The sequence below is a fragment of the Patiria miniata genome, unplaced genomic scaffold, assembly GCF_015706575.1.
Source record: "Patiria miniata isolate m_02_andy unplaced genomic scaffold, ASM1570657v1 HiC_scaffold_7, whole genome shotgun sequence".
NCBI classification, from domain to species: domain Eukaryota; kingdom Metazoa; phylum Echinodermata; class Asteroidea; order Valvatida; family Asterinidae; genus Patiria; species Patiria miniata.
This window is the reverse complement of record NW_024037074.1, coordinates 10905366-10920292: the sequence shown is the minus strand read 5'-3', so window position 1 is coordinate 10920292 and position 14927 is coordinate 10905366. Positions and strand designations below refer to the sequence as shown.

General features: G+C 43.0%; 1 protein-coding gene across 1 annotated transcript; it reads right to left on the bottom strand.

Moving 5' to 3' along the window:
• Positions 1–84: 84 nt before the first annotated feature.
• On the bottom strand, positions 85–13566 carry LOC119744786 (serine/threonine-protein kinase LATS1-like). The gene is made up of 7 exons (XM_038220922.1): positions 13149–13566; positions 9953–10374; positions 6631–6787; positions 3483–6323; positions 2059–2283; positions 1267–1373; positions 85–740 (listed from the first exon to the last, which is right to left on the bottom strand). Exons 2-7 carry the CDS (start codon positions 10277–10279, stop codon positions 225–227), a joined length of 4173 nt encoding a protein of 1390 aa, XP_038076850.1. The 5' UTR covers positions 10280–10374; positions 13149–13566; the 3' UTR covers positions 85–224.
• Positions 13567–14927: the final 1361 nt, after the last annotated feature.

The window sequence follows — 14927 nt, the reverse complement described above, 5'->3', positions numbered from 1 at the left end:
TTGTAGAAATGCAATACAAGGAGAATTAGGAATAACTTTTTTTTTAATATATAATTTATATTTTTCTTGTTCTTTGATTCATTATTTTTTTCATGTATATTTCTATAAAGGCTAGGCATGGACACCAATATTTTGATGGGTTTGTTCACATGCCAGGTCTCAAGAACCAAAACTCTTGCTGAAATGAGTGAAAGGAAAGAAAACCAAACTACTGCGTGTATTTCTCATACATAGACGGGCTCCTGGGCTTCACTTTGACTGTCACGTTTGGATGCATCGTCTTGGTTGGTACCCTTCACACCGCTCCCGTTCATTAAGTCCTCGACGGGTTCCGGGTACGGGTACCCGCCGTCGTCAAAGAACCTCCGGAAGGTGAACTCGAAGAAGGCGTGCTCGGGATGCTTCCCATTCTCCAGACCGCTACTGGTGGGTCTGCTCTTGCCGCAGCTCGGGTAATCATCCCAGCTGTCGCCGCTCGAGTTAGAACCCTGGTGGCGATCTGAGTCAACAGGGTCAAAGTTGGACGTGTCCGTGGCGTAGCGGATGGTGGGCCGGTAGGGGGCGCGGGTCTTGCGCAGGTTGGTGCTGAAGTCGATCCCATCAAAGAACGGGTGGTGCTTGATCTCGTCGGCTCCGTAGCGGGTGTCCTGGTCCCGGCAGAGGCAGAGGATCAGGTCCGTGGCCTCGCCGGAGAGCTTGGCTTGGGAGGGGATGTGAAGCGTGGTGGGCCAGTTGATCACCTGAAATAAGAAACAAAGTTGGAACTCCTGAAACCAAATGCAAAACAAATAGACAGGGCACCTGACAAGTCCTATCTGTCCGTAAAACAGCACATGTCTGATCACCCTAGAATGCATAACAAGAACAGATTGAAGGTGAAAACTCTGCCAAGTTCAGCAGGAACTTAAGTTAGCAACTTCACAAATGCCATACCACATTCCACTCCCATTTCTGCAACATACACTTCATACACAATTTAATTCTAGATCAACAACAGCCAGGAATCTAAACTGTGGTGGGAAATCAAAATTTGGAATACCCCAATACATAACCTGAAGTCGTTATTTGTCACATACTATGGGTGTTTTTTAAAATACAATTACTTAGCTACAGCCAGCAGTGATATAAGCGTCTATTCGCTCTTTTCACACTTCCGCAATGGGCATGCACAGCCTCGATCACAGCCTTTCACATCAAGCTCAAAAAAAAATCTAGACAAGTAAAAAATGTAAAAAATTCGGGTAAAATCTTTAACGATGCACCCACCTTCCACTGTGTCTCTGCTGGACTGTCTGCATGAAACGGCGGTTGACCCACCAGCATCTCATACAAGATGACTCCTACACTCCACCAGTCACACTTCTGTGTGTAGCCTGTGAATGTGAAAAAACAATAATGGAAAATACTGACATGAAACAGCAGTCTATTATCAACAATAAGCACATATATAAAAGCTGTATGAAACAATTGAATGTTGAGATGTTCAAGCACAACACAATTTGTTTATGTTAAAGGTAATATACAACATTTGCTTTTCCTGTAATTTTCAGAAATGGATGGATTTGGGGGTTAGTACTCATGGATGTGTAACCGATTGTTAACTAAATTTGGTAAATTGGGGGCAGTATTTATAAAAGAAAGTCATTTTTTCCCAACGATAGTCGGCTGACCATAGTTAGAAATTGATAGAAAAATGCACTTTTCTTGGAAATGACAGCACACTAGATACCATGATTTCTCAAGATGCTTGAGACTATTGTTTACAGTCAAGTAAGATATTTCATAATAATTTGGTAGTTTTGTTTTTTGATGTTTGCATATGTTGTATATTACCTTACAGATTATTATTTTATCCATCAGAAGGGTTTAGAATATTTTCAGGACTGACGCAGGCAGCACCTGGCCACTTTAACTCCTTACAGCGTCATGAAATTTGAAAGAATATATATCATAAGGTTCAGAGCAGAGGTTGATTTTAAAGGATTCTGAAACTTCCTAGAACCAAATTGCCTTGAAAGTTAGGGTGAATATCTCACAAAAGTACGATGGGGTACTGACCGACTCTTAGGAGGACCTCAGGGGCGATGTAGTTGGGGGTGCCAACCAGCGAGTGGGCCTTGCATCTTTCTTGTTGCCTCTTGCGTCGTCGCTCCAGCGTCTTCATCCGCTGGCCTTGGACCTTGAACTCCCCATTCTTGTTGCTGTCCTTGGGTGAGTCAATGCAGCGGCAGGGGTCTCCCCACTCCTCGCTGGGCTCCATGCTGTCCTGACGACTGTGACCCTCTGTTGAGAAAGAGATCATTTAGAACTTTAAAATTAGGTATCCCCTTCGCCGACATTATTTTATTGGTATTGCATGTATACAGGGTGAGTTAAAAAAAAGGGAAACCCAAATGTCAGGACCTTTTTTTTAATGAAGTTCTGCATGTAGCACTTTCAAAATCTAGGATACGAAAGCCTAATTAATAAGCTTTCTTTTAGTACAAGAATCATACCAATCCCTCATGTACTTTTCAAGTTAAAGAATTTTAAACACAAACACCGGTTTAAACTTCTGTCAACGGATCACAAAAAGTGAAGTGTTCTTTCAGCGAAACGAAAACAATTCACATACATGTTCATCCCTATGAGCTCCTTCTAACGAGCGCAGACATCTTGCCAGTTTCTACTGGACAACCTGGCTTGTTTGGGTTGGCTAGCCAATTTCAATCCTGTTCTTAAAGCAACTCCTAACACAGATGTCCATTAACCCTAACCTCCTCAACTCCAACAAAATCCATCCCCCCATTTTGGTGGATTTTGGGGGACTTGGTCCTGCAGGCCTGGTTTGATTTAATATTGATGGAGTACTGGAGGCTTAAAGCAAAGCATGCATTGGAAGCAGTGTGATTGATGGATTCTAGCGGATCTGCTCCAATACTTAGTAAAAGACAGTAGGGAGTTAGAGTTAGGTTGTAAGGGTAAAAACGAAGTATTAAATCTACTGTCGAATATTTTTGCAAAAAAAAATAGCTATTGACAAAAAAAGTGGCACCTGACAATTAAACGACACAACATACATAACATTACAGTCAAGTTTGTATATAGATTTTTTGTTTTCGAATATTCAAACCGGCAAAAAGCTCTTGGAATATTCAGTTGATGGTCAAATATTGGAGTATTTAGTACATTCAGGACAGCCCTACTTACAATCTTGAGGACTAATTTGTGAGCAATGGGCTCCATGCGCAAACAAAACTTTTTTTAACCACTTTTGAGAGCGACGTGGATGGAACATACCGCGTGTGCTTACTGGTTCGTGCGCATGCAAAGCAATAGTGTCTTTGCAATAGTGTCTTTGCATGAGCGTCAGGCGTCGTAGCCAATGCGTTCTGTCTCCCAAGTGGGCTCTCCCTAACCCTCCCTTTCTTTCCTCTGACAGGAACTTATGCACGGAGCCCATAGGTCAATGGATCTTAAAGAATTAAAAGATGAGAACTTACGTTTCTGGTAGTACTTGGAGTCATGAGTCCACCTGAACCCTGTGCAGAGTCCAAAGTCGGTCAGTTTGATGTGGCCGTCTTTGTCAATCAGCACGTTGTCCGGTTTGATGTCCCGATGGATGAAGCCCATCTTGTGTACGCTCTCAACGGCCAGCACAAGCTCTGCAATGTAGAAATTGGCCAGGTCTTCCTGAAAGATCTCTAATCGGATCAGGAGGCTCATAAGGTCTCCTCCGGGGATGTAGTCCATAACAAAGTACAAGCTCTCATGATCCTGGAAGGAGTAGTAGAGCTTGACGACCCATTCGTTGTCAGCTTCTGCAAGGATGTCTCTCTCTGCTTTGACATGAGCTACCTGATTGCGCTGTAAGACCTCCGCCTTCCGCAAGGTCTTGATGGCATACAGCTGCCGCGTGTCAATCTTCCGGGCCAGGTTCACCTCCCCGAAGGCCCCGACGCCAAGACGCTTGATTCTCTTGAAGAGGCTCTTTTGCATCTTGGCCCGCCTGAGTCTGATGTAGTTAGACTCTTTCTGGTTCAGCATGAGCCTCATTTGATCCTGGGCCTCCTCCGAAAGGCTGACTCGGGCCATTTCATTCTCAAGCTGCATCCGGCGATTAAGTCGTTGTCTGTAGGACTTCATGATGTTCTCAACATGCTGCTCCATGTAGAATTTATACGCTTGAGGTGAGTAGGACTTGACGCGTGACTCAAATTTGTCAATGTCTCTCCCCTTGTTCTTTCTCTCAGGGACTGGCGATTCAATTTTTTGTTTCTCCTGTGGTTCTTCCAGAGCACCAGTATTTCTTACTTCGCTACCCGTGTCTGAGGTTGTGGATGCCGTTGATATTTCAGACAGTGGCGGAGAGACAGGTCTAGGGGGAGGGGATTCGGACCTGTTAGAGCTCTGAGTGCTTTGGGTGCTTAAGGTGCTGATGGTGTCTGGTGAGGGTCCTCTTTGAGGTGGTGGTTGATCAGGACCGTGGGCAGTTTGCAGAACAGGCTTTGGTACAACAGTACTTCGCACTGACTGCATTACAGGTCCCGTGTAGGCACTTATAGGTAAGGCAGTGGTGGTGTTAGCAGCTGCAGGTTGTGGGGGAGAGATCTTCCTGACGGGAGCACCTGACGGCATTGTGACAGAGCCATACTGGGCCTGCATAGCTCCAGTTTGGGGCAGTCTGTAGGGTGGGGGTAACTTACCCCCTTCCTCACCGACTCTGGAGATGACGATGGTTAAGGCGGGTTTGGGCTGAGGGGTCTCTGATGGCGGGGGCTGCTGTTGTTGCTGTTTACTCACAACACTGACATTTTGAGATGTAATTGGTTTAAAGCTGTTGTGATCTGTGTGGTAGGTTTGTTGCTGGATGGACGCACCTGCTGTGTTAGATGGGCTATTGATGATGCGGTGATGAGTACTGGCCTCATAACTAGGAGGTTGTTTCAGAGGTGGCTTGATGATATTAGAGTCCTTCATAAATATATGATGATTGCTGCTAACAAGGTTATCATGACCAAGCCCAGTGGCTGGATTGACTTGGCTGCTGTTGGCTGCTTGTGTCGCTTGGCTCTGAATGCCGGGCTGCTGACGATGTAATGTACTCATCTCGTAACTGGGAGGGGGCTGGGTTTTGTTGATCATGGCATTGATCATGTCCTGATCTAGGAGTTGAGACTGGGGAGCATCAGGAGGCACGATGACAATGTGCGCCGAGCTGAGGTACTGCTCGCTAGACATGCCTTGCTGCTGCTGCAGATGCTGGGCTGTCAGCTGATCAATCGGGGATCTCTTGTGATTCTGACTGACATACTGTTGGCTGCTGTTGCTGCTGGGTTGCTGCTGCGACATCTTACCTTGTGAATACAAACCCTGTTGATGCTTATCCAAGTGGCTGGACTGTGTTAGGTAGGTCTTGGCTGCACGGTACTGAGGTGAACTACTCTGCATGTTGTAGACCGGGTTCTGATCAGCGAGAGTGAACTCCTTCCCAACGGTATAAGTTGTCGTCGTTGTTGATGTTACCCCATAGTAACATTGTGCACTCTCTGTTTTGGTCTGCCTTGTGAAGCGGTATTCATCAGGATTCAGAGAGCTCGGCGAGGCACTTGAGATGCCTGAGTCACTGCCTGTGGAGTATCTATTGGTGTTGACGCTGCCTCTGTGATGTACACTGCCATTGGATCCTTGTGAAGGTGAGTAGTACATTTGATTCTGTTCCATTTGGGTTCCTATTCTCCCGATGCCTGCGTTTATACTTTGGCTTGTGCCTACCGATGTGCGTATATCAGTTTGAGTCCTGTCTGTGCTGATGCCTTGTCTGCTTCCGGGTCCTTGCAAAACCACAGACCTTCCTATATTGTAGTCTCTGAGCTGCCCTTGTGTGCTGGAGCTGGGGGTGACCCCAATACTACCCGGCATGTGCCTCGTGGGTCCTACAGGAACCAGTCGATGAGTCATCTGCTGGGGCCGACCGGGTGTGTACATGGGTTGGTTGGTCGGGGTTAGCCGGTACTCCCCGCTGGGGGAGGGGACTGAGCCTTGACCAATGTGACCCCCGACGTGATTGGACAGTCCCTGGGACGCCAGGGGCGGGGGAGTCTGCCTCTCCCCAATCACAACATTGGTCGTGTACTGTCTGGCAGAGTACTGCTGCGGAAGGCTCTTGGGATTCTCAAAGGAGTTGTTGCGGGTGACTGGGTTGGAGTTCATGCGGGTGGTGTCTGGTTTGAGGGCGGGGTGGTTGTAGTAGGGTGTGGCATCGGTGCGATAGGTGTCTATGCTGGGTGAACTGCCACCAGATCGATCCTCAAAACTTGTCTTCCGGTGAGCAGGGGCTGACGCTGGAACAAAAATGAGCAGAGAATATTGAAGAAAACAAGTAACTCAACAGATAAGTTCAGCAGTTGAACGAAAAAGTGCACATTACATGCCATTCAAGTTGTCAGATTCCCCATACCAAAATAGATCAGTATGATATTGACCAATTCACACCTGTTGAACACAGTTATTACATTGTAATGACTCCCTGATAAATCCATTACACAGCGCATGGGCAGGTGGGGGAGGTATAGGGAGAAACAGGTAGGGCAGTTTGGGGCCGGCCGTACAGGGAGGGATGGGTTAATTCAATGATGTCTTGTATCTAACCTGACGAAACACGTGAACCTCCGTTCGTCATAAACTTGGCACTGGAAACCAGCGTGTCGCTGCCAGTGTCTTGGGAGGACAGTCTGTTGATGATGGTGTCCACCGCAGCCTCAATGCCCCGATTCTGGCACATCTTTAATGCTCTAGTTGCGACCTCCTGTCAAACAGAATAGAGAGAAATACAATGTATCATATTAGAATAGTACTGAACTTGTATAGAGTGCCCTGTTATCCAGCGAACTTAGACAGATGAGGGTAAAAGGTCACTTTTTCTTAAACACAGTCCAAACAAAATTTTGCCGTGTGCCCTGTGGTGCTCCATGCCTTTGTAAAAATTAAATCCATGAACCCCAATCCTCCAAAATCCTTCAAAATCCACAGCCTTGTTTTGGATGGTTTACATAGGATAATCCCTCAGTCTGATATTTGCAAGCAGCCTGCCTGAATCTTTAAAAAGGTACATACAGTCGACTCTCGTTAGTACAAACTCTGTTAATACAAAATTCTGGTTATAACATAAGGCCTTGGTCCCAACTGTGCATGTATGTGCACAATGAATAGGACTGACGTTCCTCTTAATACAAAATTCTGATATACATGTACATGTAACAAACAATTTGGCTAGAAAAGAACAAGTTTGTATTAATGAGACTCGACTGTACATGTAGAATCATTTGCGTTTTGTGCATTTTTTTTTTTTTTAAGCAACAAAATTGCTCAAAATCTTAAGAAGGGTGCATAACAACTAAGTTGTTTAAGTTTCAGCTCAGTGGATAATATACATGTTGAGAAAAATGAGAAAACACAGATGCACAATTTTGGAGGTCTCATAACTGGATTTTGTTGCTAACCCACGTTAAAAAAACTGTGCCAGTGGCCACACTTTCTTAAACCACCTTCAATGATTGTTTTCTTCCGAATGACACCATTTTAGGCACAATGACTTTACAGGGTGTTTGGTACCAGTCCTATCTTCACTTTGAGCAAGGATTTTCTTGATAAATCGGCGGCATGTTTCCGGGTAATTGTAAATGTTCCTACGTGCCTTTAAAAACCCTCGATTAACTTTTACTGTGAATTGAAACTTGGAATATGAGTTGCACATAATTTGTCAGTTTTAATGGGTTAAGAAGTTGACCCTAACCCCCTAAGGATTCCTCAGGACTACTCTGCTAAATCCAACAGGGTCCAACGGTTAATTCTCGCTCAATCCAACAGAATCCAACTGTGCCTAATTTTTAGCTGTCTGCTGGATCCAACAGAGTCCAACTTGGCGTTATTTATCAGTACCTAACAGAGTTCGACTCTGCTGTACATTTGTATCAGGGGTTTTCTACTCAATGCAACAGGCATATGGAATGGATTCAGCAGGGTTTAATAGTGACAAGATATTTGGTCATAAAGACTTGAATGCCCTTGATATGATTCCACCATTGCCCTTGCATTGCAATCAAGGCACGTGTTCATTTCGCAACATCCCTTTTTCTCTTAAGTTCTCCCTCGGATCGACAGGATTGAGAAATCCCCTCCGCACCTGACACGACCTTCAGCCCGGGTGTAGCAACCGATCAAACAAAGACCAAAAAAACCCTCCAATGAACTTTCGCTTTTACGACAACGTGATGACAAATCTGGCACTGTGATGACAACTTTGACTGGCAAAAGAAACTCAGTCATGCGTTACCGCATTGCCAACCCACATTCAGAAGCTATGAATAGCTGGGACCTTAAGCCCTCTATTCAAACAGGCCCACATAATCCACATTCCAGTATCAGCATTACAATAGGGTAGAATTCGTCATCTTTATACAGAATCTCTGCCCATGGGGTGCAGACAGTGTGTCAGTTTTTTTTTTTAAGCAGTGGCGCTGACATGGAGCATTGTCTTTTTCAGAGACATAAAATTGTCTAAGCATTACATTTGACACCTGTTGATGCTGGACTATCATGGAAACCATGTCAACATTTTGGCTCTGTTCTTCACTTTTCAGAAGTTTGTTTATTGTGTTAATAGGTTCATTTACAATGTTAAAAAAAAAAAAACCTAGAATGAAATTGCAGAAATAACTGAGTATCCGGGTCTTTTCAATGAATTTCTATCAATACGGAATGACTTTGCATGACTGTTCATTCTAGTAATCGGATTCTGCTGTCAATAAAAACTGCTGACTGTTCCTGATTGTTTAGAAATGCCGACGGGGGTTAGCACTTTCCAAAAAATTGAGAAATGAAAAGAAAAAAATCACAAGAACTAATAGCCATACAACTGGCCCTCCCTACATAGGGAACTCCCCTTCAAGACCCCTTCTACAAAAGACCATCAAAATTGGACAGTTAAAATAAAACCCAAATAGTTTCTAACTAATTTCGTATCAATTCCTTATACTGCTGTTGGTCAAAATTATTCAACAGTAAACAGTGAAGGGCAAAACCTAATTTGATTTATATCACCCCGACGCAAAATTCCATCTTATAATAGTAAACACCTGTCCATATTTTCATTCTAGGAAAGGTAAACTCCCCAAATATTACAACCTTGTTTGCAACGTTTAGAAGTTCTGTCTTAATCATACATGACATGATTTTACAGGATGCTTTACACTGTCATTCACTAACAGTCCAGCAAGGTATTTCAAAATGATTTGGTAGTTTTATTTTTTGATGTTTGCAAATGTTGTATTTTCCCTTTAAACAACTTTTAACTCCGACGAATTTCGCAGGGAATGTTGCCTGACATCAAATCTGCTTCTCATTCATGCGAATCATTTACCGGCCTTTACAAAGCTAGTGCTAACTTTCCATGCTGCTGCTGTAAGCACGGAATAGTGATCATTAGCCCTAACTCTCTAGGCCTTGCTAGAATGTAGCCTTAATCCTGCAAAATCCTCCAATTGGCCTCATGGAAAAATAGCATATAGCCTGAATCCTGCAAATTCCTCCATTATTTCTTGAATATGGTCCGTGAAGGGGGGACCACTGCCTGAATCCTGCGGCAGTGACTGTCAATATGTTGAGGCTTGGCCAGTGACATCCTGGAGCAGTACGGAGGATTTCAAGCATAATCCAGGCCTGTATTTATGCATGGCTGAGCAAAAACAACACAAGGTCCGGCCCAAGACCTTGACAAAGTGCATCCTACGAAATCAGTAACGCACTTCTGCCATGCATCCTCTATCCTCCAAATTTCTCCACTTGGGCAAAGAGGATTTTGAAGGATTCAGGGCGGTTAGGGTTAATGCCTAATTTTGTGGTTACCAGAGCCATGAAAAGGGGCCAAGAGTTTCAGCACCCTGGTCCCTAACAATGATAGTGGATACCTCACCTCTTCATAGCCCATACTGACAAGTTGCAGCAGCATCTGCTTGTTGGCGGTCGTTGTCGCTGACGCTGCAGGGCTAGCCATGCCCGAGGTCGACAGGGGTTCCCCAACCCCATTGGGCAGTCCCAGATCGTTCCTAATCTTCTGCAATTTCTGCTGGTGCTCTCCAAATCGTCTGCGCCCCCCAGTGTCCCGCCGTAACACCTCCCCCTGTCCGCCATTGCTGGATACCTCCGGGTTGACGTGCAGGTGCTGTAGCGACTCCCTGATCTCCAGAAGCATTTGCCGGTTGTTGGTGACCATGTTCCGTGGGCGATTCCCCTTCTGCATTTCTCAAATTGTTTTTTTTTTAAGTTAGGGAGGTACCCTGCGGCCCGGTGATTCCTTTTGGTGAACGGTATCTAATCTCTACTATGGCATTCTTTCTGCAACAGAAAAAAAGGAAATCCTGTTAACCTGGGTTCAGTCAGCATAGAGAACAACAAAATTTGACCAAAGTGGGGCTTGAACCTACAACCTCAGGATTAATTTCCAGTGCTCTACCAACTGAGCCATCAATCACTATGTTGGCAGTCTACCAAACGGTCAATATCTTTGTTCAATAATACACATTAGCCCTAACAACCCCCATCCAGTCAAACTCCAACACCAGGGGTTATTGGAATCTGTTAGAGTACTAGTAAACTGATTATGCTTTACATGGGGTTAGGCATACCACCAGAGTGAGTCCAACAGTTTTTGCGTTCAGTTTACCATATGGTGTTGGAATTTGCAGGACTCACTGAGGAAGGTTCCTAGTAAATCACTCCAGGGGGTTACGGTTAATACAACAACTTGGGGCCCAACTGCCAACATGAGACTGGATAGCTCAGTTGGTAGAACACTGGTACAGCGTTCCAGAGGACAAAGGTTCACATCTCTAATATTGAATAAAAATCTAGTCAAATTCCTGTTGTGGTTTATTGCATAACTCACGTTCAAAACATAAAATGCACTTGAATTAAGGTGCTTGTTCTCAGGTACATACATTCCATAAAAACTTCAAAGAACTGCTTCATTTACTCAACACCTGTTCATATTTATTTCCAGGAAAGGCAAATTCCTCAAATATTACAACCATGTCTGCAATGTTTGGCATTACTGTTGTAATCATTCATCAAATGTTCAACAGTCAAGAGAGTTTGCTAGCTTTACAGGTCCAAAAAGAATAGGTTGCATCACACTGGCCACAAGATTATGTGAACTGTTATATTCAAATCTTGGAACACTAACAAACACACACACAATGGAAACATCAAACACATGTTATCAACAGCCCAGTCATTACTTGTCCAAGATTTATAAGCTTAGGCAAATTGACTTATTCACTTATTTGGCACTAAACAAAATCTTGCAGTGCCAACTTTGACAAAAGGTTTCCGAGATGGCAAGCATGTGTGAAATAAGGGCCAACAATCACGTTGAACGAAAGATATGTGATGTGGTTTTCTGGTTAGGTGAACAACGAAGGACTCAGAAAATTCTAACTGCATTTTCTATAGTACATGTATGTACAGTCAGGAGTCAAGTTTCATATAAAGCCAACTACACAGATGCCAACACAACTACACATGTATATCTGACCACATACGTGTACATTGGCGAATAGCGTATTAACCCTAACATAACCCTAGCTTTAGGTGAGGTAATGAAATAGCAGAAAATCATTCCTTGCTTCTAATACCATGTACAGTAAAAAGCCAAGGTCAGGGCATGGCGGTAGAAACCTCCATGGTCCGGGTAACACAATTTTGCTCAAGATTATCTCAAATCACCGAGCAAGAATAATTTTGGAAATATTGGAATTTTGAAACATCAAATTCAAAATTTTGGAATGTCAAAAATTTTGATTAAAAAATGGTGGTTATCCTACTTGGTATGCTGTACATTTCTTTTCTTTTTTAACTGAATTGAACTGCAACCTGTTAATACAGACAAGAAAATTCAATATTCTTGCAAATGTGTAAGATGTTTTGGTCACCAGCACATATCGATTCACCAGTCTGCACAATGCACAAATACTTAAATACTGTATGTTTCCAGCATAATGTTTATCACATAGAAGTGATACACTATTCAGAAAAATATTAGTTTTGATGATCATTTACTGTTACAACTTAACCAACCTGTTGAAAAATATTTTACTACAGCAGTGAAGTTCTCCTATGATATTGACATACAACCACTAAACATAGATCTCATTACTTTTGTAAATTAAATATTTTGAATGATTTTTTTCCCCCCGGATTATATGCAACAGAAGAAAAGCAATGCAGTTCTAATAAGTTAGTACACTATTGATTCTGGTTTTATAAATGGAATTATATGAAACACCAAACTTTTTGGATTTGTTTTATGCGACCTCAGTAAATAAATAATACAGAGGCCTAGGGCTAGGCCTACATTTAATATGGTTAGAGGCCAATTTGAAGCCTCTTTTCAAACTGCATATCATTAGGGTTGTCCCGAATATATCTGATCATCAACCAAACTTTTTTTTCGGTTTAAATATAAAAAAACCCACCAAATTACGAATGTACACACATGACACACGACTGTAAGTGTAATGTTATTTCAATAGTAAAATTGCAGCACTTTACTGTCAGATGCCACTTTTTTTGTCGATGGTAACTTTTTTGTTGACGGTGGTGGTTCATTGTTCCAATCCTTTCTGCAGGTGTAAAACAATCCGGCGGTCCATAAGATCGATCACCGCACACAAACTTTAACTGGTGCACTTAACGTGCAACTTTTGACCGGCACAGCACGCAATTGTAGCTGGGATGTGATTGGAGAGTTTCAAATATTCGAATATTCGGTGAAACGCCTGAACGCAGTCTCGAATAGGCATGATAGGCCTAATCAAATACTAAATTATTCAAAAATGGCAGCCCTCCCCTAGTATATATTCTCTGCCAACATTATCTGGCCTGTCGTTGGACACGTTGTTGGGCGGAGATCATAAAACTGCTGTGGTGACCAAACCTAGCCGCTATGCTAAGGCGCTATAGTGTAGAACCATTTTAACAGAACATGATGAAAATGATGAATGAATCATGCGCATTCTCTGCGGTGCATTCCACATTCCAAAAACCAATCCTCATTCATGTCATTCCGCAGGTGCGAAAACGGAGTACACGACCACAGCACATATACTTACACTGTATAAATTAGTTCATAAAATATCCACTGTCTTCTCTTTCCACTTCACACCGCCTCTTTTGCCGAAAAAATACAGGAACATACTCCAAATCATGATTTCAGCCGGTGTGTCTTCATTCGTCTCCGCATCATCAGTACGTTACACGCACGGACGGAAGCCATCTTGGTTACAAAGTCGTCCGCAGCATGAATGGAATTCGCAAGTTTTCACCGCCAGAATGGTGCTCACATTGTCTCCAAGTGGGTGTACCAGACAGACAAAGACCTCTTTTTCTTATTCCCGCTTTTGTTTTACGCGTACCGTCTACTCAATTACCGATATCCTGGTTACATTATTGAGAACAACCGTAGTAAATTCGCAAATTATGGTCTGCACGTACGTTCGGTGACAATCATTATGCAGGTTCTCGCTTGGATTCATGGGAAATTCTTGCAAGTAGGGAGAATTTAGTTGCGATCATGAAAACATTCGCAAGGTCACAAAATAAAGCGCGTGGGGAATTATGAGCATCTTGAAGAAATCTGCTCTTTTTGTTCTAGCCAAATTGCAATATTATTGGCCAAATCAGAGCTTTTTTCTTAAGTTGTTCAATATAGATGAACGAAATCAAACCCAGAAAGAATCGCTATATTTCATAACATTAAATAATTCCTTGCCATCATCGATGAGCAAAATTAATTGATGCAAATTTGAGTATAAGCAATTATTTTAAATTCTATATATTTTCATTGACAAATTAATAAACATTCCAAATGTCCCAAAGAAACTTTGGTTATACCATAGAGCATGCAGAGCATGGAGGAATAAGAACACACCAACTTATCGCAATCGACACAAGTGGTTGTGGCGATCCAAAGATGAAATTCTCCCTAAGTATTGAACAGGAAGCAGGTCAATGAATTTCTTGTCAGGAATGTCGGCGTTGAACGTACAGGTGCTTGATTGATTGACACCGCGTAGACACTCTCCAACCCCCTCCGAAGGCATTGTTCGCATAGTTTCGTGGTCATGTGACTAAATAGTTGGCTACTGTGCATTAATTGGGGCCCAGGAGAGGGCGTCCTTTTGACTCTTTGAGGTAGCAGACCAGTAAATAAACTTCCATAGACCCCAATGGTAAATGCTCCCACTTCAAAAATTCGGGAAAAATACTCACAACTCTCCAAGGTGTTCGAGACACACATCAAATTAATGCTTATTTCATCATCTTTCATTTTCTTTTCAATTTTCGGGGGTCAACTGATGACTTTTAGGAGAAATTTCCATCTGAAGATGATCACCCCTGAAAATAGTCCTGAAGCCCATCGCCATTTTGAAAAACGATGCCTACACTCCATTGCAAAATAGAGCGCTTTTAGGGTCCAAATTACATCCAAATTACACAGAACTGCAAGCTCCTAGTCCTGTGCACGGCTTCCACCCATATTTTTTACAATCCCTCAAGTTCATGGCCCACAGCATGCTCAAATACCGAAGATTTTGAGGGCATGCAAATCGTGATTTGGCCGGCGCAGGCAATTTCGGACCGATTTACTGGTCTGCACCCTTGATAAGTACCAAAGCCATGGGCTGCAGGGTGCTGTGAATATTTTTTTGGCACAAATTAATATGAGCATGTGTTTATAGCTCCATGATATGAGCGATAATTTTTGAAGGAGGAGGCACACCATATCGACTAGAAAGCAACAGCATCAGATTATACCAATTGTACTTTCCATCTGCTACAATTTCCTTGGAAAAATTGAAACGAACCCATCAATTACATTAATTACATTA